The sequence below is a fragment of the Delphinapterus leucas genome, chromosome 19 (assembly GCF_059928025.1).
Source record: "Delphinapterus leucas isolate spDelLeu-1000000601 "Yukka" chromosome 19, BTC_Dleu_Yukka2, whole genome shotgun sequence".
Lineage (NCBI taxonomy): Eukaryota > Metazoa > Chordata > Mammalia > Artiodactyla > Monodontidae > Delphinapterus > Delphinapterus leucas.
In genome coordinates this window covers 57555045-57581489 of record NC_143147.1, presented here as the reverse complement: position 1 = coordinate 57581489, position 26445 = coordinate 57555045, and the positions used below count along the sequence as shown (strand labels likewise).

Sequence of the window (26445 nt, the reverse complement as noted above, 5' to 3'; positions counted from 1 at the left end):
TTTGGGGACACTGGACCTGCTCAGGGACTGGGGCTGAGCTTTCCACTCGAGACTGCGGCCCCCAGGACGGGGAGTGGCACATGCGGAGGGAACGCTGACGCTAGTCACATACGCACACATCGGGAGGGGCCACCCTTTCTCTCCCCACGAGCCCGGGTGGAGCCCCTTCTGCAGGATGGTGGGTAGGAGGGGCCAGCCACAGACACCACCACCCCCATCCACCCCGTGCACCCTGAAACTGTAGACACTAGAAATGTGATTTGGAGAAGAGCGTCACTCAGCTTTACGTCAGTGCGGGAGGAACTTGGGGATTCTGAGTCTGCCTCCGAGTTATGGGCCTGTTCAGAGGTCATCCTGTCAGGAGAGACACATCAGGCCAAAATGATGAGAGAGACAGGAGAACTTGCATGGGATCTGCAGACATTAGCTGTGTTTCCCATGTTTTTAATTTCAGGATTTGCCAGACTGTCGGTGTGCAAGCAGAAGGGACTCCAGACGAGGCTGTGTGCAGAGAGGACGTTGCCCAGGTTTATTGCACGTTGCTGGGCTGTCTGAGCGATTACACCACCGACAGCCGCGGGGACGTGGGAGCATGGTGAGGCGGACGCGTTATCCTCACCCCCTGCTCCTCTCAGAATGTCCCGCCGAGGCCAGAGATGGGGCGTTCATGCTGCTGCCCTGGCCCCAGCCTGGACCCTTTATTCCCAGGGCAGCCGGGGTTTCTGTCCCAGTCTCTTGTTTGTGCATCCTCCTCTTTTTTTTTTTTTTTTTAATATTTATTTATTTATTTAATTTTTTGGCTGTGTTGGGTCTTAGTTGCAGCATGTGGGATCTTTTGTTGCAGCGTGGGCTTCTCTCTAGTTGTGGCTCTCATGCTCAGTACTTGCGGTGTGCGGGCTTAGTTGCCCTGCGGCATGTGGGATCTTAGTTCCTTGACCAGGGATCGAACCTGCGTCCCCTGCATTGGAAGGTGGATTCTTAACCACTGGACCACCAGGGAAGTCCTGTCCTACTCTTCACTGGAAAAAAAAAAAATTAACTTCATAAAATACAAACATTGTTGTGTCTCCCTCGTCTAAGCCCCAGTTGTCTGGTCTCCAGTTTTACCTAATAAAGTTCATGCAAAGCCCCCACGCAACTGTTTAAAGCAGGAAGGATCTGAAACCATTTTGGGGAAGGGGAGTAGGGAGCACCTGGGTTCTCTAGGAATCCCATTGTATATCATCATCTTGGCTCCTGCCTGATTGGGAAAAAGACTTGAGGTGCACAGATTTCAGTCTTGGGAGGAGCCCTTCAGTTGCTTGTTGACCTGAAGGAGGCCTGTGTCATTGTCAGCCGAGCATGGGGAAGATGCTCACGCCGCTGTGCTCGGATCCCTGCCTGGATTTGCTTGTATTTCCTTTCCAAGGTTTCAAAAGTACTTTTCTGTTTACTAGAAATAAGAGACCAAGTTGCCATTTTGGAGAAGCTGAGAGGTTCTCCTACAGCTTATGTTGGAACCTCTTCTAAGTGTTTTTATTCACATTCTCTCCTTCAAGACCCCCCTGTAAACATGGCTTGTGACGAGGGGTTCACTGTGGGCCGAGCACCGGGTGAGCTGTCGCTGACATTGAGAGGAAGTGGTTTGTTTATTACAACGATGCGAAAAGAAGTTAGCTTTAATTTCGTCTTGTATTTTCATTAATAACATTCCTGGTTGGGTTTTTCCCCCTTCTCTGTGTCTGCTGGCCTTTCCTGCCTCTTCATCCACCAGGAGTGTTCCCTTATCTCACCTGCTGCTTTCCTTTCCTTCTTCTGTCCTGAGATGGCATTTGGGGCACGGCTCCCGTGGGGGCCTGAGGACTGTGCACGTGTCTGCACAGCATATCCAGAACCCCGGGGTCCTCCCAGACAATGGGAGCATGGGGGTGCTCAAGGGGGCCACAGCACCTCCCCGGGCCCATGTCCTCAGGGAGGCCCCAGCACGGCCACCTGAGCCCTTTGTTGCCCTGTCCTCGGTGGGACGAGGCCGTGGCAGCCGTGCCTTTTAGGGTCTGTGCCGGTAAAGATGCTCTGACCACAGCCGGGGCTCATGTGTCTGCCCTGGACACTGAGCCACTCTTCCTGGCTCTTTGCATGGCATGTGGCTCTAGAGTGGCTCCTGGACACTGGTAGGGTTCTGCTTCATCCTCCCAGAGGGCGCTGGTGGCCTCGCAGCAGGCAGCGGGCCCACTTTGAGTACAGCGCCGCGGTCTCCGCCTCACCCGATACGGGCGGCCACTCAGGTTCTGCTGTGCTGCCTGTGTGGTGGAGTTGTGGGTGGTGGTCCTCTGTGAACGTGGGGGCCCCTTCTCAGGCCCCTTTAAGGGGAGCCCTTTACTCTCTGACCCTGGTTGCACAGTTCAAGCCGGAAGGGCAGTGGGTTTTCATTGGTGTTACAGTTGCCACCGTGGCTGCCCCCAGAGCATGCGGAACATAAAGTGAACAGAGGAGGTCCAGCCAGTGCTGTGCACATGCAGGGGTCCCCTCTGTGAATCTTTAATTCCAGAGGTTTATCTGAGCTCTGCAGTGTTGAGTCCTTTTCCAGAGATCCTAATTCTCTGTAGAAAGTCTTCATCTTTTCCATTTGTTTTCCATCTTTCTTTTTTTTCTTCAGCGTGTTCCTCGTGGTTACTTTAAAGACTGGCCATTTACTCCAATATCCATGTCATCCATGGGTCTATTTCTGTCGTCTTCTCTCTCATTATTGTTAACACTTGGTCTTTTTTTTTTTTTTTTTTAACATTCCTTGTAACTTTTAACTAAATCCAGATATTGTGAGTTCAAAATTGCAGAGATTTGGGGTTGTGTAATTTCCTTGCAGCAAGATTTAAGTTTCCTTTTGTCAGGCCCCCTATTGTGTGGGTGGGTCACCTGCTGTCCTCAGGGCTGGGGTTGGCTGGCCCTTCTCCTGCCCACACCCATAGCTCTGACTGAGGGGCTTCCCAGGGCCCTTCTCCTGCACATGTGCCCCCCCAGCAGCCGGCTTCTGGGGTTTGGGACCCTCACCCTGTGCTTGTCCAGTTAGGAGCTGGTGAGGGCCCCAGGGGCGTGTGCTGCAGGCTTTAGCCGCTGCTGTTTCCTCTCGTCGGCCGTTCCCTGTAGTGCTGTGCCCGTGGGTGCTGGGGGTCCAGGGGGGATGCTCTGTCCTCCCTCTGTCTACGCCGACCCACCCTGGCACCTCCAGAGGGTCGTGCGTGTTGTGTCCTGAGCAGCAGCTGGCTGGCGGCTGTACCTTGGTGTCTGAGCCTGCCCAGCTCCCTCGGCCCCGGCCTGTGTCCGTCTCATGCCTCCGAGCACCACCACACCTGCACTCAGTGCTCTGGCTGCTGGGCCCCTCCGGGGCCGGGGCCTCTGTCCGTGCAGACCCGAACAGCGCAGGCTATCTCCCACGTGGTGCACACTCCTTGGCGGGAGGGTGGGTGCCCCAGGCGTACAGGACCTGCCGGCCCCGGCGGCGGGGGGGCAGCGTCTGTGGTCCCCGTTGCCCAGCGTGTCTGACCTGGGTTGAGCGTTCTTTGTCCCAAGTTTGAAATGACGCTGTTTCATTCTGAGCAAACACGAGCTGCTCTCCATCCCTCCCTCGAAAAGCCCTCAAGAGTGTTTCTGCGGGAAAACCTTTGTAGAGTGGGTATATTTCGTGTTGAAAGGTTCATGGGAAAGTCAGCATTGTTTCTGTGTGTGCACTTGTGAGAGAGTTTGCTGGGACCTGGCCGTTAGTCTTCAGGTGTCAAACAGGTGTCTTTGTTCAAGGTAATGTGTGAGAGAAATGTTTCTGGAGGAAGGGCTGCCGGCGGCCTTTGTCGAGCCTCCTACGTGTTTCTTGCCCTGGGTTGAGGGTGTCTGAACCCGACCACGCAGAGTGGCTGATGGTCACATAGCTCCGGGGGCAGGAAGCCTCACCCCTCCATGTCTCTGCAGGGTCCGCGAGGCCGCCATGACGAGTCTTATGGACCTGACTCTTCTGCTGGCAAGGGACCAGCCAGAGCTGATCGAGGCCCCGGTGTGAGTGTGTTCTCCCGCCGCGTGGAGAGGGTCTGCCCGGGTCCTCCCTCCTGACACCACAGCCCCTGCTCCTGGCTAGGCCTCCCTCAGGGTCCAGGCCTGTTGCAGGACAGCCAGCTTCCTGGCTCAGGACCCCTGTGCCGAGCGCCTGCTGCTGCTGGGGACTGGCCATCCTGTCCCCCATTGGTTCCCTGGACACCGGGCTGCCTCTGGGTACCTTGCTGGCCTGGTATCACCGTGCCCCTTCTGTTGCCGAGACCCCTGAGGAGACCTGGGCGTTGTTTCCTCAGCACCACCACCCCGACCTCCTCCTCTGGCTGCAGGCCCCCCATCCTCCCATTGCTTCCGCCTCTTCTCACACACCAGTCAACCGGTAGCCCCATCAGTCTTCACTGCTTCCACTCTAGAACTCCCACTTAGGCTTCTGGGCTGTCAGGTCCTGTTCCCACCCGCAGCCAGGGTGGCGCGTGCGCCCACTCTCACGTCCCAGCCGAGCTAGCCCTCCGCTCTTGGTTTGTAGCTGCCAGCAGGTCATGTGCCGCTTAGCCCAGCAGGCGAGTGAGAAGATCGACCGGTTCCGGGCGCACGCAGCCCGTGTGTTCCTGGCGCTGCTCCACTGGGACGGCCCCGCCATCCCCCATGTGCCCCACCGGCAGGAGCTGGAGAGGCTTTTCCCCAGGTACTGGTGCTGAGTTCCCGGTGGGGCAGCTCTGTTCCCAGCGGGGCGGCCCCTCTAGCTCGTGCTTCTGTCTTGCAGGTCCGCTGTGGCCTCTGTGAACTGGGGCGCGCCATCGCAGGCCTTCCCTCGCGTGGCCCGGCTCCTGGGGCTGCCTGCTTACCGCTACCACGTGCTGCTGGGGCTGGCCGTGTCCGTGGGTGGCCTGACCGAGTCCACGGTGAGCAGGCGCCTCAGTGGGCCTTCCCGAGAGGGAGCACTGCCTCCTTCCTTCCTTCCACCCTTCCTTCAGGAGCCTCTGCTGGGGCTCAGTGCGCCTGTGGGGCAGGTGGGGGGCGGGCGTTACCCCGATCCACTGGACAGCGAGTGGGGCCTGAGCGCAGCGGCAGGGAAACTGCAGGTGCAGGCGCGTGCAGGTCCTGTGCTCCCGGGCTTTTTCGCCGGCCTCGATTCACCCTCCCTGCACATCAAGCGCCCCGCGGTTCCCCAACCTGTCTCTCCAGGTTCCTGTTCCCTGTTTGTGCATTTTCGTGGTGGTTCGTTGTGTTTTCCCTGTTCTGTTGTGTCGTCTCCCCTGCGTGGGCCCCTCCCTCTCCCTCTCACCTCTCATTGCTCCCTGGGCCCTGATTTGGTGTTTCCTGAACCGGGGGATTCGTGGTTTTCGTCACTTCTGGAAAGTTCTCCACCGTCCTCATTCCTGCCCACAGTCCATCCTCTCCGCCTTCACGCTTCTTTTCAAATTACTGCAGTTTCTGCAGTTCTGTGTAGCCTGCTCGTTCCCTCCCACTGTTGCATGTTTTGGTGTTTCGGTAATCGTATCTTCGTTACCATTCAGTTTGTTCTGAAATCTGTTTCTCGTGCTTTTCCATCACACGCTCATCTTTGTGACTGCATTTCTCTGTAATAACACAACATCCTCCTACATTCTGTGTCATGTGATCCAGTGTCTGCTGTCAGAGGGAGGCCTGCATCTGCTTTCTTGCTCTGTAGACTCCTTCATGAGGACCCATCAGTTGGGCGTTGGTTGTGCGATGGTGTTAGCTGTTGACCTGAGGGGAGGTGCCTTTGCTTTTGCTCCCCAGCAGCGGTGGTCGCCCAGATACCGCACCTCTAAGGAGTCCAAATTTAGCAACAGCATGTGAAGGCTTGGGTTGTGCTGTTGCGTCCAGAGCTGCATTTCCGATTCGGGTGTCTGCACTGTGGCCGCGCTCATGCCCGGCCCGGACAGGCTCTGAGGGAACCTGACGCTCTGTAGTGGATGTTTTGAGTCTGTCACCGCGGCCAGCCCTGGGGCAGGGGATGCCAGGAGTGGGGTGGTCTTGTCCCTCTTACAAGAATGCTGTATTACAGGTCAGGTACTCAACACAGGGCCTCTTTGAGTACATGAAGGGGATTCAGAATGACCCGCAAGCCCTTGAAGTCTTCACTGGGACCCTTCTGCAGGTCTTTGAGGACAGCCTTCTGAACGACAGGTGAGTGGTGGTGCTGTTCACAGTGGTTTCTCAGATCCCCAGAGTCTCATTTCCCAGCAGGGCTCTGAGGGGAGATAGGGTGGGCCCAGGTGAGGAACGTGGGCACAGCCAGGCGAGGGCATGACCAGAGTCACCTCCCGGGCCCCTCGCAGCCTGCACTCTGGGCCGGTTGTGTACGTTGGAAGTAAAGTGACAGGGGCTGTGAGCCAGGAGAGCTCGTGTGGCTCTGGCCTGTGGTGCTCCCTGGTCATGCACACTGACATGTCAGTGCCACTGTTCAGACACGTGGTTCACACACAACCACGACCATCGAGAAGATGAGATCTCAGCCTGCCAGGATTGGAACGTGACCTGTTTTCTAAATGTTTTTGCTGTAGCATTTTGTTAACTGCTTTTCCAAGAAGATGGAGTGTAGACCCAAAAGCCCTACCTCAGAATTGGGGATGTTTCCTGCACCTCCTGAGAGGGCTGTTCCTGGACTCCGTTCTCAACTGTCCCAGAGCATCTGGGCCCCCGGTTACCACCGCACGGCTGCAGGTCCCCTCATGCAGGCCCTTGTCCTGTCCCTGGGAAGCACAGAGAGCTCTCAGCAAACAGACACTCAGGCCATTGCTCTCTGCTCTTTCCGCGAGCAGCTGTCTGGAGGCGTAGAAGACATCTAACAAAGCACACGTAAAGTGTACAGTCTGAGAAGTTTTAACTCATGTCAGCAACCATAAAAACAATCAAGACACTGAGCACATCTGTCACCCACAGTTGCCTCCTGCCCCTTCTAACCCCACCCCCCCCCAGGGTCCCCCAGCCCCAAGGCAGCCACTGATCTTTCTGTCACTGTAGCTTAGTTGGCGTTTTCTAGAACGTTACTTAGGTGGGATCATGCAGTGTGTGCCCTTTTAGCGTCTGGCTTCTCGGATGCAGCATGTTTCTTTTAGAGTCACCCTTTTTAGTGCTGAGTTATGTTCTGTTGTGTGGGTACATCACAATGTCTGTTTACCTGTGGATAGGCACTGGGGTTGCTTCCAGGTTGAGGCAGCTGCAGGTGAAGCTGTGATGAACATTCATACACAAGCCTTCACGTGGAATTGTCTTTCCTTTGCTCTTGGGTGAATGCTAAGGAGTAGACTGGCTGGGGTCACAGGGCGGGCGAATATTTAAAACTGCCAGACTGTTTTCTGAAGTGGCTGCACCGTTTCCTGCTCACGGCCTCTGAGAGTTCTGGGGGCCCACGTCCTCACCATGGCTGGCGTGGTCGGTCCTTTTCATTTTAGCCGATCCAAGGGGGTGTGGTTTCTCCTCGTGGCTGTAATTTGAGTTTCCCTCCTGGCTGAGGGTGCTGGGCACCTTCTCGGGTGCTTGCTGGTTGTCTGCATAGCCTCTTTGGTCAGGTATCTGTTCAGATTTTTGCTCATTTTTAAACTGGGTGCTTCTTTTTTACCTTGCTGCCGGGTTTTGAGATTTTCTTATACGTACTGGACAGGTCCTTTGTGAGACGTGATTTGCAGATGTTTCCTCCCAGCCTCTAGCTTGTCTTCCACACTCTTAACAGTCTCTCTGTTAAGAACAAATATTTTACATCTTGATAAACTTGTTTGTACTCTTGTTGTTCTATGGATTGTGTTTTCTGTGTCATATCTAAGAAATTTCTGCCTACTTCAAGGCTACAAAGACTTTCTCTTACGTTTTCTCCTAGAAGTTTCATAGTTTGAGTGTTCCATTCAGACCTCAGGTCCGTTTGGGGTTGGTTTCTGTGTGATGCAAGCTACAGGTCCAGGTCTGTGTCCTGGTTTTGCCTGTGGACGCCCAGTTTCTCCACGTGTGGGAAAGACTGACCTTCCCACTGCGTTGCTTTGGCATCATTGTCAGAAATTGTGGATGTGCAGCCCAGTTTGGGACTTTTCTCTTCCTTGATGTGTTTGCTTGTCTTCATACCAGGATCACACGGTTTTGATCACTTGAGCTTTGCCACAATAATTATTATTTTTTTAAATATTTATTTATTTATTTAGGCTGTGCCGGGTCTTTAGTTGTGGCCCCGTGGGATCTTCGTTGTGACATGCGGACTTCTCAGTTGTGGCATGCAAACTCTTAGTTGTGGCATGCATGCGGGATCTAGTTCCCCGACCAGGGATGGAACCCACCCTCCTGTATTGGGAGTGCGGAATCTTACCCACTGGACCACCAGGGAAGTCCCTGCCACAGTTATTTAAATTGAGCAGTATTGGCCCTCCAGCTTCGTCCTTTCTTCCTGTAGCTGTTTGGGCTCTTCTTCGTCCTTTGTGTTTCCATATAAACTTTAGAATTGGCTTGTCATTTTCCGCACACATCCTGCCAGGATTTTGGTTGGGGTTGAGTTGACGGCCGTCCAGGGAGTGCCCTCGTCTCAGCAGCACTGACTTTCCTACGTGCCCAGGTCCTCCCTTCTGCTGGGTTCTGGCACCTGGCGTCTCACACGTGTCTTCCCTCCCAGGGTGTCTGTGCCGCTGCTAAAGATGCTGGACCAGATGCTAGCCAACGGCTGCTTCGCCATCTTCACCGCCGAGGAGAAGTGAGTGTTCAGAGAATAGCTGGTGAGATCCAGAAATCCGGCTTCTAGAAGATAGCTTTCTAGTATGTTCAGGGTCAGTTTTTATACACAGTGTAAGTGCCACCAAGAAGCATTGGCTGCTCCCACATGGGGGTGGGGGCCCCTGCTGCAGCCCTGCTGTCCAGGCGGGAAACAGAGCAGGTGAGGCGTCCCCTCTGACGGGGGCCTGCAGTCAGGGCAGTTACGGACGGCGGGCAGGATGGTGAATGGGGATCGCAGAGGGCCGTGATGGTCACGGTGCTGGGATCTGGTCCAGGTGGAGAGCCCACCTCAGACAGGCCGGGTGGGTGTGGACGCAGGGAGTGGGTCTGAGAGGCCGCTTCCCTCCTCTGCTGTGTTCAGGGCTCCTCATGTGCCGAGCACAGGTACACTGCAGCCGCTTCATCGGCCTCCCTGTTTGAGGCTCTGGTGCCTTGGTGGTGACAGTCGTTGTGTGTCATCTTTCTGTGGGTTCTTCCCCAGTCTGGGGCTGTGTCCTTGCACTGATCAGGGCTTGGGTGAATCCTTGGGGGCCCTCTTCCCTGCAAACCAAAAACTCAGGGTGGCACCAGGTTCTGCCCAGGTACCCTCCATGTCCCCTCCGCAGGCAGGAAGCTGGGCAGTTGCAGGCTCACCTCCTTTGCCTCCCAGGCCTCAGTGGTCACCATCCTTTGCAGCCTGCTGTCTAGTGAGTTTTGTTCACTTTTAGTTCTTCCAGGTGGGAGTGAGATCTGGCCCCTGTCGTTACGTCTTTGCTGAGATGCTCAAACGCTCTTTTAACTGAATAACATCAAAGCGTTTCCCCTTTAATTTGCCGACGGTACATCACAGCATGTTTCTTATACCTACTGTCAGAGCAACTTGTGCATTCACGGGATACGCCCCATGGTTGTGGGATGTGATCCTTTTATACATTGTATGACTGTGCTTACTAAATATTCTGTTTCAGATCTTAACCTATTTTCCTGGTTTGAAAATTTCAAAATAAAATGGTAGGAGAAAATAGTACCCCAAGTGTCAGGCTCACCTCCTGCAGCGGGGGGTCATGGGCACTCCAGCTGCTGCTGCTGCTGGAGGGGAGTCTCGGGGTCCAGGAAAGGGGGTGCTGCTGTGCAGGAGACATGGGATCCGGGGAGCTGGAGGGAGCAGTGGGCCCCTGTGCATGTTGCCGAACACCACCGGTTGCAGATCAGTGTGGGTGTGAGGGGATGAGGCAGCCAAGGGTGACTGTGGGCTTCCTGGACTGGCCACTGGAAGGGGGCAGTTGTTCTCAGACAGGAAGGCTGGATGGAGTTGGTGTGGACCAGAGAGGCCTGGAGGTCCAGTTGGAAGGCTGTCCTAGCAGGTCAGGCTGCTGTAACAGAAATACCACAGCCCAGGCAGTTAAACACCAGAAACTCATCCCTCCCGATGCTGGAGGCTGAATGTCCGAGATCAGCACAGGGACGCAGTCTCGCTGTGTCTTCCCATGGCAGAAAGACCACCTCTTGTGTCTCCTCTTTGCAGGGCACTGATCCCACTGTGGGTTCCATGTCATGTTCTAATCGCCTCCCAAGGCCCCACCTCCTAACACTCTCATGTTCCAGATTAGAGCTTCAATGTAGGAATCTTGGGGACACAAACATTCAGTTCATAGCAGAGATGTTTGGTTTAAGATGCTTGTTAGATCTCGTCCAGAGGAGATGGATCTTCCAGGCTGGAACTCGGTGGAATGTCCTCAGAAAATGGGTGGTATGTGGTCCCATGAGGCCACCAGGGGGTCACGTGTAGACAGGTGGCCAGGGGAGGTGTGTAGACAGAAGTGCTGTGACAGAGCTGTAGGGGTGCCCCATCGTTAGGGAGACGGGGAGCAGAGGGGAAGTAGATCTACCAGGAAGAAGGTGAGGCGGAGGGGCAGTCACAGGGGTCGTCGATGATGTGTGCCGAGTGGTCACGTCGGCTGAGGACAGGAGTGACCACGGCCTTCAGCGACCTGGTGGTCACTTGGTCCCTGACAGGCATTTCAGTGAGCTGTGGGGAGAAGCCGGTTGGATCAGGGAGGGGTGGGGCTGGTGGGCGGGCCGGCTGAGAGGACAGTGGTGCCACGTGGATGGCAGGTGGCAGGGGTGCCACTGGGGGGCTGAGTCTCCTTTAGCCTGAGAAGACGGGAGAGTCTCCCTGGGACCACTTCTGGTCAGGGGAGCTGCTGTCACAGGCTGACCCTGAAATGGCCACCATGGGCGACTGCCTTCTGCCTGCCTAGGGCGGGAGGTCTGTCCTGCGCCCTCATGCGGGAGTCTGGTGAGATAAGGCTCTGCCCCCAGCCATATCCCAGGTCACCTGGCCAGTAGATGGGAAGAGGGAGCGTGGGGCCACTCAGACCACTGTACCTCAGCCCTCGTCGTATGGCCACAATTGGCCTGGGGCTGCGGCTCCGCAGGAGAGGAGCATGGTCATCTCACGGGGACTCACGCTGGTTGTGGCCACCGTGGCGCCATGTTCTCCTCGGCCAAGCAGAGCCGGGGAGGATGCCTCCAGTCCCTCCCTGACCCTCCAAGGACCTGGACCTGGAAGTGAGTGAGTGGGGCCTGGTCACGATTCGGTCGTCCTCTTTTGATCTTGGGTTGAGCCTGGCGCTGACACGGCACATGTTGGCTGGGCTTGCAGCGGGGGCCGAGTTCTGGGTGTTCCTGTTACGTCGAGGCCCCACCAGGGGTCAGCCTGCCCTCCTGTTGAGGGGCCGTGAGGCCGGGAAGGTGCCGCGGGGAAGGTGGTTTGTTGAGTACGCGAGACAGCGGGTGTCTGTCCCTGCTGCACTTGCAAAGGAGCCAGTTACATGCCCTGGTGTTGACGTGCCCTGGTGCATGTCCCCAGGGGCGAGGCTTCTCCTCCTCGGGGGTGGCCGCCATCATCAGATGTTCCCTGGAAGCCCACCTCTGGGTCCTGTGCTTCCTTCCAGCCACCCCTTCTGTGTGAAGCTGCTCGCGCTTTGTAAGGAGGAGATCAAGAAGTCCAAAGACGTCCAGAAACTGAGGTCCAGCATCGCGGTGTGAGTTCCAAGTAACTCACTGAGGCGGTAAAGGGAGGGGCCGGCCCAGCAGCCGAGAGCGCGGGGTCGGGGGCGTTCTGATGTCAGAGTGAGAGGCGGGTGGCCCTGGTCACGCCGACCGGTGTTCCTGGTGGAGCAGGTGGGCCCGGCCACAGCCTGCCCACCCTTGGACCAGCCTCCCAGACGGGTCAGGGAGTGTTGTCATAGAAAAAGCCCCGATTCCCCGACACTCTGGAGATCTGGATGCCCCCACTTGCGGGGAGAAAGTGGACGTGAACCCAGGGCTGCCTCCCCAGTGGAACAGCCCTGAGGCCTGGGGGTCACCACGGGCAGCACCTGGGGGGCCTCTCATCCCACGCAGACTGGCAGGCCCCCCAGTGAAGTGAAGGTGTGGGGGTATCCAGGCAGCAGGCGTGGGCGGGGGTCAGCTCACCAGAGTGCGGGGTCCCCACAGGTTCTGTGGGCTGGTGCAGTTCCCCGGAGACGTGAGGAGGAAGGTCCTCCTGCAGCTCTTCCTCCTGCTCTGCCACCCTTTCCCCGTGGTGAGTGTCTGCAGCTCCAGGCCCCACTCGGGGCCGGCATCCTGGCCTGCACATTGGCGCCGGATGGGATGCTTCCTGGTGTTGGCACAAGCGGACCTTGATGGGGGGCGGGTCCTCATCAGGGTGGGCGGGGCATACTGTGCCTGTGGATACGGCAGCTGCAGTGTGATGGTTGAGCCTGGCCCCTAGGGGCGAAGGGCCTGGGGCCAAATGTGCCCCTGGAGCCCCGGGGAGTGAGCCCAGGCGCCAGGGAAACACCCGACGCTGGCTGGGACCCCTGCCCCCTGGGAACCTGGCCGCAGGTGCCCCCAGGTGCCCTGCCACGGGGTGGGTGGGTGGGGAGTTTCAGCCCATTGGGGTCCTGCAGGCTCTGGCTCAGGGGCTCCTGGAAGGCGCCTACCCCACAGCCCCCACCCCAGGGTCGGGTTTCCCAGGAAGTCTCTTCTTTCCCTTTGGCAGAAGAAATGCTCTTCAGATAACTCAAATGTGACACCTTCGTTAACAGCTAAAGTAACTTTAACTCTCATCTAGCACAGCTGTTTTCAAAGTGGGGTCACTGGATGGCCCTCCCTCCACGATCAGAAATGCAGATTCTCAGGCCTTGACCTGCCAAACCAGGAGCTCTGGGGTTAGGCCTCGGGATTCCGAGAGCACCTGTTCCATGAAATAAGTCCCCCCCCCCCCAGGGACAGCTAGAAAAGAAAGCAGGTGAGAGGACTTCTCTGATAAGGTGCAGGTTTTTAATGAAGCATTTTAGTAAGAATGATGCGCCTCCTGATAAGGGCCTCTGGGGGACCACAGGGGAATGGGGCGCCCGGGCTGAGCACATTTCATGGTCACTCATCGGTTGTGGCCACGGTCTCCTGAGCAGCGGTCCAAGGTCAGCTCCTCTTAACTGTCTGCCCGGCGAGCCTTTCCTGTTTTACTTGGACTCTGGGCCCCCAGGAGGTGCCTGGGCCCTCGTCCCTGCTTCCGGGCAGGGTCCCATCAGCTCTGCTCTCTGTCGTGGGCCTTCCCCTCCCACCAACTTGCTCTGTCCCTCCAGATCCGGAAGAGCACAGCCAGCCAGGTGTATGAGATGGTGCTGACCTACGATGTGGTGGCCACGGACATCCTAGATGAGGTCATGGCTGTGCTCAACTGCACGGCCTGGTGAGCATGGGCCCTTGCCCTCTTCCCGAGTGTGGCGGGTGCAGTGCCAAAGTGAGCGGGACGCCCAGAGCCTGTTTGTGGTCTCTCCTAAAACCCTCCAGAGCAAAGAGGGAAGACGGGCTCCAGCCCTCCGCCTCAGCTCTGGGTTTACGAGGAGGCAGTGGTGTCTGTAACCAATCTCTCCTCACCCACGTGTCCGCGTTTCTGTAGCACAGGCTCACTCCTTACACCCAAGAGGGGCTGGGCGGCCAGATGAGGGAGGAGGGGGATCTTCCTGGGGTGTTCAGGCTGCAAGATTTTCAAAGTGAAATTATTTTTTCCCAAATACAATTTTTGTAAGTGAAAAGGTGGGTTGTTCTGAGCACTGATTGGTTAGAGGCTGACTTCCTATTTCTCTGTGGTCGCTTTTCTGTTGATCACGTCACGGCTCTGGGTGCCGGTGGGCGCTGGTGCACCTGTTTCTGCGGTTTATTGGGGTTGAAGTCACTCGAGAATGGCAGCTCCTGCTCCCTGAATTGTGGTGTCAGAAATGCAGGGGAGTGTGTGGCGTGGCAGGCAGTTTCTCCCTCCTCGGGGACACGCCACGTGTGTCAGTTGTGGCCCCCAAGGAGCGGAAGGGTGTTGAGTGGCTGCAGCAGGAGCCCCCAGGCCCAGACTTGCTGCAGAGGAGAGCCGTTCACTGGCCTTTGTTCACTCTTGGTGGAAAAGGCCACATGTGAACACATTCAAAAATCAAACAGACGGAGGGAACCAGGAAGAATAAGTTGTCCTCCCTCCCACCCCAGACACCCACTTCCCTCCCAGACAGCCAGGGTCAGCCCTTGCTCCAGGTCGGGTCTCCAGGTTCGTTTCAGGCACAGTTTCCTGCCATCTCTGTTGGCTCCTCAACTCTGAGCTTGGGCGGCAGGTTTGAAAGAGGGGTGTTGAATGGGGGTGGAGGGGGCCGATGGGGAAGCAGGGGAAGGGGTAGCCTGTGAGCATGCGTCCAGCGGGCAACACCGAATGATGACAAACACGGGAGTGATGCTTGTCCCATTCCAGGCACTGTGCACACTCACGTGCACACACACTCACAAACGTGCCTATGCACATCCAGGCGCTCGCACGTGCCCCTACAGGGTGACCACCAGCCCCGTTTTGGACACGGGACCAAAGTTCAGAGATTATTTAGGCAGTGGGCTGCTCAGGCACCAGTGATGAGGGTCCCCCAGGACTGGGTTCTGTCACTGGGGTCAGTGCATTCTGCTTACGCGGGAAAGGATGTACATAACCTACTCACGTGCACTACCCTCAGAACAGTGATGTTCCTACAAGGGTTGAGCTCCGCACAGACCTCACATTGATGCAGCTTCCGTTCCTGGCCTGACAGCCCAGCTCCCCTGCTCGGACGTGAGCCACTGTGGCCTGAAGGACAGAAAAGGGCCTCTGGTTTTAGGGCTGTGTTAAGGTTTTCTAGGGAGATACTTGGCCTCGAGCAGGAGGGCATTCTGGTGAACATCTTGTGGGTGCCTCAGTGAAAATTCCAGAGCAGAAAATGTGGCCTCAGGAGATGTGGATGCCTCCGCTCTGTGAGCAGCTGGGACGGGACACATTTTTCTGTTACGTTGTCAGCTTTACAAGCACGGAGGCACGTTCTGCCTCACACTCTAGGACAGGGAAGGGAGCATGACATGAAACCACCAACACCCAGTGGGTCCCAGAGTTCCCCTGAGTTCCCCACGCCTGCCTTTCTTCTCTCACAGTTCAGGGCGGGGTTAACCTTCCAGAGGATTTAAAGATAACTCATTTTTTCTTATTATAAAAGAAAAACATGCCCAGTTTTCTTTATGGTATTGCTGAATTTTTGTTTTTAATGAAAGTTATAAGTAAACAGCTTTCAAAGTCAAATAAAACTTAAAACCCATGGGATAAAATCTGTGCCGCTGTCTTAGCATTTCCTGTCGCCCGCCCCTGGGTTGGGCTGTTTGGGGGCCGAGTGCCCCTCACGGGGCTCCCTGTTTTGTGGGCTCGTCCTCTGCAGTTTCCCAAGAAAGGGCTCAGGAGCAAAGCCTTGTGCAGGTGTCCTGCCCAAGCTAGGCTCGCCGGGGTGTACGTTCTGGAGTGAGGTGTCCTTTTTCCCTGATTCCTACCTAATCTAAGGTGCCTTGGGTTTTCTGCACACTCGGTAGGAAGTGTAGTGAGAGTTTACAGATCTTGGCAGGTTTAACTGCAGGACTGTTCCTGCTCCCCTCTTCTCCTCCCCAGGGATGCAGAGCTCCCGGTTGTGAGAGCCCAGCGGAACCGCCTGTGTGACCTCCTGGGCGTGCCCAGACCTCAGCTCGTCCCCAAGGTAACCACCTGTCCCCTCAGGCCACATGGGGGACCTGGGGCCCCTTCTTTTTCTTTTTTTTTATAATTTAAAATAGACGCTATTTTAAAATATTTTTCTAGCTTTTTCAGTATTTATTAATCAATAGAATTTTTAATATAACATCTAAAGTGTTTACTAATCATTACCCAAACAGTAGACCAAACTGAGTATTTAAGTACTCCCACATCCTAGCTGCTCTAAGTTCTTTTTTAATTTAATTTTTTAAATGGAAGTGTAGTTGATTTACAGTGTTGTACCAGTCTCTGCTGCACAGCAGAGTGACTCAGTTATACACATGCAGACATTCTTCTTTTCCTGTTCTTTTCCCTTACGGTTTATCACAGGATATTGAGTTTAGCTCCCTGTGCTACACAGTAGGACCTTGTTGTTCATCCATCCTGTATATAATGGTTTGCATCTGTGATCCCAACGTCCCAGTTCTTCCCTCTCCCTTCCCACCCCACAACCACAAGACTGTTCTCTGTGTCCGTGAGTCTGTTTGTTTTGTAGACAGGTTCATTTGTGCCATATTCTGGAGTCCACACATAAGTGACGTCATGTGGTGTTTGTTTTCCTCTTTGACTGACTTCACTTAGTGTGATCGTCTCTGGTTGCATCCATGTTGCTGCAGGTGGCATTTCGTTCTTTTTATGGCTGAGTAATATTCCATTGTATATAAACCACATCTTCTTTACCCATTCATCTGTCACTGGACATTTTGGTTGTTTCCATGTCCAGCACTATTGTGAACAGTGCTGCTCTGAACACAGGGGTGCATGTGTCTTTTTGAATTATAGTTTTGTCTGGGTATATGCCCAGGAGTGGGATCGCTGGATCATATGGTAATTCTATTTTTAGTTTTCTGAGGAACCTCCACAGTTTTCTATAGTGGCTGCACCAACTTACATTCCCACCAACAGTGTAAAAGGGTTCCCTTTTCTCCACACCCTCTCCAGCATTTGTTATTTGTAGACTTTTTAATGAAGGCCATTCTGACTGGTGTGAGGTGGTACCTCATTGTAGGTTTGATTTGCATTTCTCTAATAATTAGTGATGTTGAGCATTTTTTCATGTGCCTACTGGCCATCTGTATGTCTTCTTTGGAGAAACGTCTGTTAAGGTTTTCTGCCCATTTTTTGATTGGGTTGTTTTTTTGTTGTTGAGTTGTATGAGCTGTTTGTATTTTGGAGATTAAGCCCTTGTCTGTTGCATCATTTACAAATATCTTCTCCCATTCCATAGGTTGTCTTTTCAGTTTTTTTTTATGGTTTCCTTTGCTGCGCAAAAGCTTGTAAGTTTGATTAGGTACCATTTGTTTATTTTTTTTTTATTTGTTGCCTTGGGAGACTGACCTAAGAAAACATTGGTACAATTTATGTCAGAGAATGTTTTGCCTATCCTCTCTTCTAGGAGTTTTACGGTGTCGTGTCTTATGTTTAAGTCTTTAAACCATTTTGAGTTTATTTTTGTGTATGGTGTGAGGGTGTGTTCCAACTTCATTGATTTACCCGGGGCCCCTTCTTTGTGAGGCCGCCAAATGCAGCTCCAACAAGCTCCTTTCTTGAATTCCAGGGTCTAGAACATTCCAGGCCATGCTGCCTGCCTCGCTTTCCATGTCACGGTCCACGTAGGGCTTTCAGGACCCCAGGGATGTGGCCCTGGCAGGGCCGTGGGACAGGAGCAGAGCTGAGGCCTCCACTGTCCTCTCCCACCTGCCCCCAACCTCACCCTGCAAGCCAGACCGTGTGCCCATTGCCAGCTCCTCCCCGTGGGCTGAGCCTGGGGGCACCCCAAGTGATGGGGCAGTGTTTCTGCTGCTGCTCCCGCTTGCCCTGTCCCCCGCCCCGGCCAGCACGCTCTCTCCGGCCAGGCACGTCTCACGTGTGTCCTGTGGAGCACGGCACCCAGGACCAGTCCTCTGCCGAGCGCCCTGGCCTCTCTAGCCCCAGAGCAGCATAGCAGCCTTCCGCCGTGTCGGTTGCCCCCAAGACACCCATCCCACTTGGGACTTTGTCACCTCCAGGGCCGCCCAGGGCCGGCTGGTGTCTGCTGAAGTTGCCGTCCTCCACGGCAAGTGTGGTGTGTGCGTTGTAGCTGCGGTTTTCTGAGATCGAGGGCCACAAGCTGTTCTTGCAGGTTGTGGGAGACTTGAGACTTTTTGTGTTTTGTGTGTTCTTGGCAGAGAATCAGAATTCAGTCTGTCGTCAGTCTGTGGGTCCTGCAGGAGCTGGAGTGGGTTGCAGCAAAACGGACTGTGGTCCTGGCGAGTGGGCGTGCCCTCCTCCTGTTCCCATCAGCTGTGTCCCTCTGGCCTTGGGTTTGAACCCTGGCTCTGGAGAGGCTGTTTCAGAGCTTCCTGTTGAGGAAGGACGTCTGGGCAGAAGTGCATGGCGGTTGTAGTGCGTGGTTCTAGGTCTCCACGCACCCAGGTGCCTGCCCTGAACACCCCCCGACGTGAGCCTCAGGCTGCGGGGGTCACCGGTTCCCATTTCCGGTGGACTCACCTGGCAGAGGACTCACGGTGGGAAATGCTGACAAGCAGATTCCAAAGTGACGGATGCTCCCTGGCAACGTGTGTGCTTAGGGCCACTGTGGCAGCTCCAGGATGTAGGCCCCCTGGTTTCCCTGGTGACGGGAGTGTGACCACCTTTTCTGAGATCTGAGCCATTTGGACATTGTCTTTCGTCACGTGTCAGATCTTTCATGTTCTCTCCGGGTTGTCCGTCTTTTTATACTTTGTCTTCAGGGACCTTGTTCTGGACGCACGTCCTGCCAATGTCCTCTCCTCCAGGGATGGCCTTCTTGTCCTTAGACCTAACGTGGTCCTGTTTGGGGTATCTTGATCTCCTCCAGGGTTGACATTCTCTGTTTTTTTTCTAAAAGCTTTACTGTTTTACTTTTTACGTTTGGACTCACAATCTAGCTGACCCAGCTCCCTTCTCGCTACGTCGTGTCGTCAGGCCACACATGTGGCTCTACTCTTGGACTGTCTGTCCTCTGGGTCTCTCTGTCCATCCGTGAGCCAGTGCAGCCTGTCCTACAGATACAGATGTAGGTCTCAGTCCTAGAGATGCAGGGTTTAGGTCTCACAGTGGGTCACAGTGCCCAGTTGTCTCAATCCTGTGGTCCTTTTTTCTCCATGATTGTCTTCTCTTCCTGGCCATTGGGTTCCCACCCCACCTGTAGAATCAACTTGTCAGTTTGTGCTTCAGGAGTTTGGCCGAGGTTGCCTGCAGCCTGAAGGTCGATTGGGTGAGAAGTCATGTCTCTGCTCTGAGTCTTCTGACCATGAACATGGTGTGTCCATGCATGGACCCCCTCAGTGTTTTAGGGTTTTTGGAGCAGAGATGTTGCACATCTTTCTGTAATTGTCCCACAGTTCTTGGATATTCTTTTTTTTTTTTCATTTTTGTTTCTCTTTGCCTTTCAGTTTGGGAAGTTTCTGTTGACCTGTCTTCAAGTTCACTGATTGTTTCCTTGGCCACATCTGGTCTTAGGACAAGCCCGTCCGAGGCATCTGTTTCAGTTACAGTGTTTGTGGTCTCCAGTGCTTCCACCGCTGCTTACATTGTCTGTCCCCGCGTGGTGCCACTTTGTCCACTAGGGTCCTTGGCGTATTAATCACAGCTGTTTCAAATTCCTGGTCTGATAGTTCCAGCGTCTCTGCCATTTCTGAGTCTGGTTCTTACATTTGCACTGTCTCTTCAGACTGCTTTTTCTTGCCTCTTGTTGTATTTTGTACTTTTTTGTTGAAGGCAGCCTTGTTGGGGGAACAGGAGCTAAGTAACCAGAGCACAGGGTGTTTGCTGCAGCAGCAGGTCCCAGGCAGAGCCCCTCCCGTTCTTGTTCTCATCCTCAGGGAAACCACAGGAGGGGCTGAAGTCCCTTTGTCTCGTGTTAATAGAGCCACAGCGCAGTTTTTGATCAGTGTTTAATGTAGTTTATCTTTTTTAATCATTTCACTTTCAATTTCTGTGTTCCTACATTTGAATGTGTTTCTTATGAACAGTAGATAGGCCTCATCTCTTTTTAATCCAGTTTAACCGTTTTTGGTAATTGGAGTGTTTTGTCCACTTACATTTAATGTGTGAGTTTGGATTTGCTGGGTTCGTTTGCCATCTTTCCATTTTCTGTTCAACGCTGTTTGTTTCTTTGCTCCTTTCTTGTCTTTGTTTGGATTGCTTAACGACTTTTTTTGTTTTGCGGTACGCGGGCCTCTCACTGTTGTGGCCTCTCCCGTTGCGGAGCACAGGCTCCGGACGCACAGGCTCAGCGGCCATGGCTCACGGGCCCAGCTGCTCCGTGGCATGTGGGATCTTCCCGGACCGAGGCACGAACCCGCGTCCACTGCATCGGCAGGCGGACCCTCAACCACTGTGCCACCAGGGAAGCCCGGTTAACGACATTTTTACCATTTCACTTCCCCTTCTGTTAACTTCCTGCAGTTTTCCTGCTGTTTGTTAGTGACTGCCCATCAGGACAGCATTCCTTCCCCACGTACGGCAGTCAGGACGGGTGGCACCGGGCAGAGGGCTCTGGCTGCGGTGCCCTTCCTTCCCAGGGCCCAGATGGTCATGGCCTGCCTTCCGTTCGGCCGCCTCTCTCTTCATTGTCCTGCAGTTCTTCACTGTGCTCTTAAGTCTCTGTTCTCCTTGTGGCTAAGTTATTTCTGAGGTGATGCCTTTTTCCCCCTTTCCTCCCCCCCGACCATGCTGTACTAGTGTCTGCCTTGCCTGGCCCTTCTCTTGGGCCCCTACAGGACCCCCTCAGATGCGGGCTGAGGGCAGCTCTGGTCGGCCCCCAGGTGACACTGTGGGTGACAGGGATGGCAGGCCAAGTGTCAACTCTCCCCTCTCCTTGTGTGACGGCCACACACAACACTGGCTTCCTAAGGAAACGTGCTTTCTACATTAGGAAAATGTCGCACAGATGGATGAAGTTGGGGGGACAGTATAGTCACCCTCCCCACCTGCTTGCTGCCCAGAGGTTGTGTTGGCCACGGGGCTCCTGGCACGTTCGGGGAAGCGGCACAGATGCAGTTTCCTGCAGGAAGCGTGACCCAAGGAGGGCTGGGGAGACGGCGCTGACCGGCCTGACCCTGTCATGTGTCCTCCACAGCCCAGTGTCCGCTGAGGCCAGTCCGGGAAGCTGAGTCCTTGCCTCTGCCTGCCTGGGAGGAGGAGCCCAGGCATGGTCGGCATGGAAGACCTGGACGGACGGCGGCGGTCTGGCTGGTGCGTGAGGGCCCTGGAGTTCGTCACCTGGAGGTGGCATTTCCTTCCATGCATGCTGTGCCACAGTGACCTGGGCTGTTGGTGCATTTGTCCTATCTCTAACCTGTGTCTTACTTATAAAATCACGTGCTGAGCAGCTCTGTATCTGCCTGTGCCTGACACTGCTGCCGGCGGGGGAGCTGGAACCAGAGGGGGTTGTAGGCTCCTGCACCGAGGCCCGCTGGGAGGGGTGGCCCTGGGGGGGACAGGCCGGTTGCAGCCTTCCGTGTGCTGTCCTGTCGCCACATCCACCATGGCCTTGTTGGGCTTGCTCGTAGCCGCTGACAAGCTCTGAGCGACTCACGTTACATGTCAGATGCTGCAGGGGCAGAGAAGGTGCCATGCCTTGGGGTGGGGGTGGGGGTGGGTGCCGTTGAGCGCCGCCTCCGGGTCTCTTTTGCAGTGCGGGTGGGGGCTGTCTTCCCTCCTCACCCCATTCTAGTGCCCAGCGCGCATGGCGGTCGCACGCACGTCACCTGCCCTCGTGCAGTTTCATTCAGTCAGAAAGAGCCAACCTGTGTTCTCAGAATCCCACCAGGACCAGTTCAGCCACACAGGGGACTTGTGACAGCAGCTCAAACCCTCAACGGAAGCAGGGCACGGTCAGTGGCTTCATAGATCTGCCGACATGTGGCCTCCAGGAAGTGGTTCTCTGGTGACGGGAGAAGAACCACATTGTCTGAACCTTTTTTTTCATTTGTCCAGAATGGGGTACACACTCAGGGTTTCTGAAGCAAAGACAGGCTGCTTTTGTCCACATGGGCTGGCACTCATGCTGGCCTGTTCAGGGGCCAGTGAGGCCGATGTGTGTAAAGGTTCCCCACTTGAGCACCTGCGTGGCCAGTCTCAGTGCTGAGGGGTCAGGCCGCCTCCTGCGGGAGCCTTTGTGTGGCAGGCTCCTGGTCCATCCCCACCCTTCCACCTGCTGCTTCATGGGTTGAGGTCTGGATGCAGGACAGATGTGGATGGGCAGGTAGAACATCTGAGGTGAAGTCGTCCAGCCATGGGCCCAGGACAGTGTTCCTGCACCTGGGCCACGGGACAGACCGCCCCTCCTGGGACGTGCGCGCCCACGGGTCCATGGCTGGAGGCCATGGTAGGTGGTGTCGGTACAATCCTGAGACGGGTTTTCCTGCTGCCTTTGCTAAGTGAGTTTCTCCTGCTCCAGTTGAGCCAGTGGACATGCCGGGAACGCTGACCTTCCCTGAGAGTGGAAGCCCATGTTAGTCTTGCATGAGGTTTTAACTTTAATTTCATTTAAGCCTTAAAACATGTCTCCTCTTGAAAATAAGTAGAGAGTTTTCCATTTTCAATAGAAGAACAGCCAGAGGCCCCATAGCTGGTGGACGTTGTCACGTGGTGAGGGGTCCTGGATGCCCAGGCAGCCTCAGGCCACATGAGGCCATGCTGGTTGGAAGGCTCTCCTGCAGGGTGGCCACAGGAGGCCCCACTTGTATCCCTGTAGCAGGCGGGGTCCACAGAGCAGCACATAGACCTTGGCTGAGAAAACCAAGCAAGGCGCTTTTGAGAAGGAATAAAATGAAATGTTTTTAGCATAATTTTTAAAAAACACCAAGATTCCAGAGACATGGTCTCTGAGACATGGAGACAGGCCAGTTTACCACACTGATGATACTGTGTCATGAAGCAATTCTTCTTCCGTTGCTGGTCTACCTTTGCAACCCGAGGAAAACCAACAAAGCCGGCAGTGTCCAGCTGCCCCTGCACACCTTCGGCCATGTCAGATCCTACTGGTCAGCACCTGTTCTCATCAGGCGTCTGGTGGCTGGGAACCTCCTCCTCCATTTGGAGCCCATCTGGGTCCAGGTGACGGCTTTGTGGGGAGCCCCCCCTCACGACTGACGACGTGGCCAGAAGCAGACAACAGCAGAGGTGGACATCGTGGAAAGCAGTGGTCTGAAGCAATTCAGGGTGGGTGGACAGTGCTGGGCTGCCACCTGGTAGAGGGAGTGGTCAGGAGACACCCCCGCCCCCGAAAGGGGCAGAGAAGGGCACCTGTGGCCCCAGTGGGAGTGAGGTGGGTGGGTCTGAAGAGCCGCAAGAAGCCTCGTGCCTGAAACAGGATATGTGAGGGCAGCGGTGTGGCCGTGAGCATATGGCCATGTCCCAGACACAGAGTGAACCATCCCAGTGAGCAGGTCTCTGGCGTCCCCAGGATCCATGTCTGCTGAGCCCTGGAGGCTGGCTGGGAAGTGTGGATGTGATAGCATAAGGCCCAGGGCCAAATCTAGTAGCAGACCCCACATGCAGCTGGGGCCCTAAATAGCTGTACCCTCAGCAGCAAGGAGAGAGGGAAGTAGGTCCCCACAGGAGCACATCTGTCTTGGTCTCTGCCCGGTGCTGGTGGAGAGGAATGTGATCACAATGGCCCCTGACCAGTGGTGCTGACAGACACTGGGCAGAGGAGGCAAACAAAACCCTCTCTGGAAGGATGCAGGCTGAGCCCTACAGAGAGAAGAACATAAGCTCACATCCCCAAATTGCACAAAATGCACAAAGAAACAAGGCACCATTAGCAAGACCTTAGTAAAATCAGACCCCAAAAGACACAGAATCTAAAATGAATTTAGTTTTGAAAAGGGTTAGAAATTATCAAGAGGAAATTAGGGGGGAAAAGGCTCAATGGATGAATTAAACAACCATCTAGACATGGCTGAAGAGAGAATTGGGGAACTGGAAGATCTGAAGGAGTTTTATCCAGAAAAACAACTGGAAAAATATGAAAACAAAGTCAAGAGACACCAGAGAACCTGCCCTGTGTGTGGCTGGGGTCTCGGGAGACGGTGCCACATACTTGGTGATAGAAGCAAGATCCCAAACAGGACAAGCTCACGTCTGGACACGTTGCAGCGGAACTGCTGGGAGACTGGGTGGTCCAGGCAGCTGCCCCTCTTGGATGGCAACAGTGGACTTAACACTGGAATGAGATCCTCATCGAGCTGAGAGAAAACAATTTGCCTCGGCTGGACTGAAGCTAGTTCAGCTGTCATTCAGGGAAGAACAAAATAGGTCGTTACAGATAAAACAAACCTCCTTAATGCCACTGGTTTCCAATCTTGACACTGTTGACATTTGAGGTCGAATAATTCTTAGTTGTGGGGACCGTCCTGTGTGTTGCAGAATGTTTAGCAACAACCTAGATGCCGGTAGCAAACCCCCTTCCCAGTCATGATGACAGAAATATCTTCAGGCAGATTCTGGGGGCAGATTCTAGTGGATAAAGCGTAGGGATCATTTTCCTGCTGCCAGGTGAATGCAGGTGCAAGAGACAATGTTGGGCAGAGAAAACTATAAACAACGACCATGTAACAAAAAGAATAACGGCTAACATACAGATTTTTAAAAGCACGTAGAATTTCTTTTTAATGGACAATAGTAGCATACAGTATAAAAATAAACGTGCATTTTTAGAAGGTCCTGTAGCCAGAACACTGATCCTCTTGCCTCTGACCAACACCTCGTGTGCTTTGGGAAGGGTCTTCCGAGACTCTGCATGCAGAGACCCTGATGCTTTTAAATCACCAGAGCGGGGAATTGTGACTCAGACGTGACTCCACAATGAGGCCACTCCTGATTGTTCAAGCCCCCTGACCCTACTCGGACCCAGGAGTTACCACCTTGTTCACATAAAGTTAGGGCAGGGCTCCCATCAGTGGGAGTCATCACTCAACTCCAGCATTAATGGCACCAGTGATTCAACACATCAATGATTTGTTCTTGGACCAAGGAGACAGGCCCCCGGGGGTAGCAGCCGTGCGTCACCTTTAGGGAAAAGCCATTGGCCTCCTGGGACCGAGAGACCAAATGCACAAAGGGACAACTCCAGACCGTGTCTCAACATAGAACTGTGTAGCCACTGGTCCCCAATGGCCAGGACGTGGTCACAACTGCCAGCTTCCCCAGTTCTAGCCATACATCCAACTTAGGACCAATCGGAGAAGGAGACTCACTCCCCTGACCGCTCACGCCCACGGCCCCCCGCCAGGCACAGCGGGGCCTCCCCCTCCACCCGCAGGTCTCTGCTGTGCTTGGTGAGGGGTCAGCTCCCCACCAGACAAGCTGTGAGCACTCAGCCCCTGTCCCCAGGGTGGGCCTTGTCTAGTTCCATGTCTCTCACACATGCGGCCCCCACATGGATGGAGCCAGCCACCCACCCAGACACGGACCAGACTTTCCACAGTGGCCAGAGCTGGGAACGAGGCAGGCGTTGGGGAGCCGTGCAGTGACTAGAGCGAGTGACTAGAACGTCTGCCACAGACACGAGGGAGGCTCTCTGGGGAGGGTGCATTGTGCGGCCACGCCCTCTGCTCCATGTCTCCGTCTGTGGTATCTGTACACACGTGTGGACACGTGTCAGAGATACACGGTGGGGTGTGGACAACACCCCTCAGGCTTGTGCTCACGGCTGTGTGCTTTACCACACGTAAACCACACCCGATAAGAACACTAAGACGTGCCCTCCTGGTGAAGGGGATTTGAGGGGCATCTGGGTGTCACCCTCCACCGGGCACGTTCCCCACCGGGGGCCACGGGGCCATCCTTCCCTACTTGCTCTCGACCCTGGGCTGCGGCTGCTGGGGGCCCCGTACATACCTGGGAGCAGCTGCCATGGGTCTGTCAGCTGAAGTGAAGGAAATCCCGGCCCTCTTGCAGGTGCAGTGACCTCAGATTGTCTTCAAATGCGCCCCCTGTGAGGTCCTGGGGGAGAAGCGACAGGTCTGGCTCTATCCAGGCCTCCCCTGGCCTGCACTGGGGACCCCAAGAGCCTCCCTTGGGGGCCTGGGGTTTGGGGTTGCCTGTGGCCACCTGTTAGGTGGTCCACTATGAACTTCTGCTCCACTGCTAAAAGGAGAGGATCCAGAAGGAGAAAAGTGCTGGAAGGGAACCTGTTGGCAGTTGGCCACAATGTCCCATAGGTCACCAGGGAGGCTGGGGGCAGGGGGTCCTCTGAGGTGCCTCCACCAGCCTGGCCTCGGCCCCTCCCCGCAGGAGGCAGCTGGCCCCCCACAGGGACTCGGGGGAGGAGGTGAGGCTCTCATGGGCAGTCCCTTCCGCTCATTTCTTGGTCCAGGGCAGAGCCAGCTTCCCCTGTCCTGACTGATCCTGGGGTCTCCATGGTGGCCCCCTCGCCCCACCCCCATGGCCTCTGCAGGGCCACAGGTGGGAGGCAGCCCTGGGGACAGAAACTGTGACCTAAGAGCCAGCTGCTGGCAGAGCCCCTCCCGCCTCCCGCTCCGTACCCACCCCCACGGCCGAGACAGGAGGCAGTCCCTGCCCACGTCTTCCCTGTACCCTTGTTGGTGCGGGACTTGGGGGTGGGTCCCCAAACTCTTCAGCTGGGCCTG

The 26445-nt window shown here is 55.2% G+C and overlaps 2 protein-coding genes across 20 annotated transcripts in view; one reads left to right on the top strand and one right to left on the bottom strand.

The window, feature by feature from the left end:
• The window catches only part of TBCD (tubulin folding cofactor D), a 177676-nt gene extending 156500 nt beyond the window's left edge, over positions 1-21176 (top strand). For 3 of the 5 annotated variants that reach the window (XM_089901471.1, XM_089901470.1, XM_030762081.2), the window contains 10 exons: positions 455-595; positions 3940-4023; positions 4544-4702; positions 4781-4919; positions 6050-6171; positions 8639-8716; positions 11673-11762; positions 12217-12304; positions 13350-13456; positions 15701-21176. In XM_089901471.1, coding sequence (XP_089757597.1) covers positions 455-595; positions 3940-4023; positions 4544-4702; positions 4781-4919; positions 6050-6171; positions 8639-8716; positions 11673-11762; positions 12217-12304; positions 13350-13456; positions 15701-15851 — 1159 coding nt within the window. In that variant the 3' untranslated portion in view covers positions 15852-21176. The remainder of the gene's footprint in view (positions 1-454; positions 596-3939; positions 4024-4543; positions 4703-4780; positions 4920-6049; positions 6172-8638; positions 8717-11672; positions 11763-12216; positions 12305-13349; positions 13457-15700) is intronic. The other 2 variants (XM_022589215.3, XR_016389022.1) reach the window with 2 other exon arrangements.
• Positions 15866-26445, bottom strand: part of QTGAL (queuosine-tRNA galactosyltransferase) — a 128824-nt gene continuing 118244 nt past the window's right edge. For 5 of the 15 annotated variants that reach the window (XM_089901478.1, XM_089901474.1, XM_022589229.3 and 2 more), the window contains one exon: positions 15866-25798. In XM_089901478.1, coding sequence (XP_089757604.1) covers positions 25776-25798 — 23 coding nt within the window. In that variant the 3' untranslated portion in view covers positions 15866-25775. The remainder of the gene's footprint in view (positions 25799-26445) is intronic. The other 10 variants (XR_016389025.1, XR_004023647.2, XM_089901475.1 and 7 more) reach the window with 5 other exon arrangements.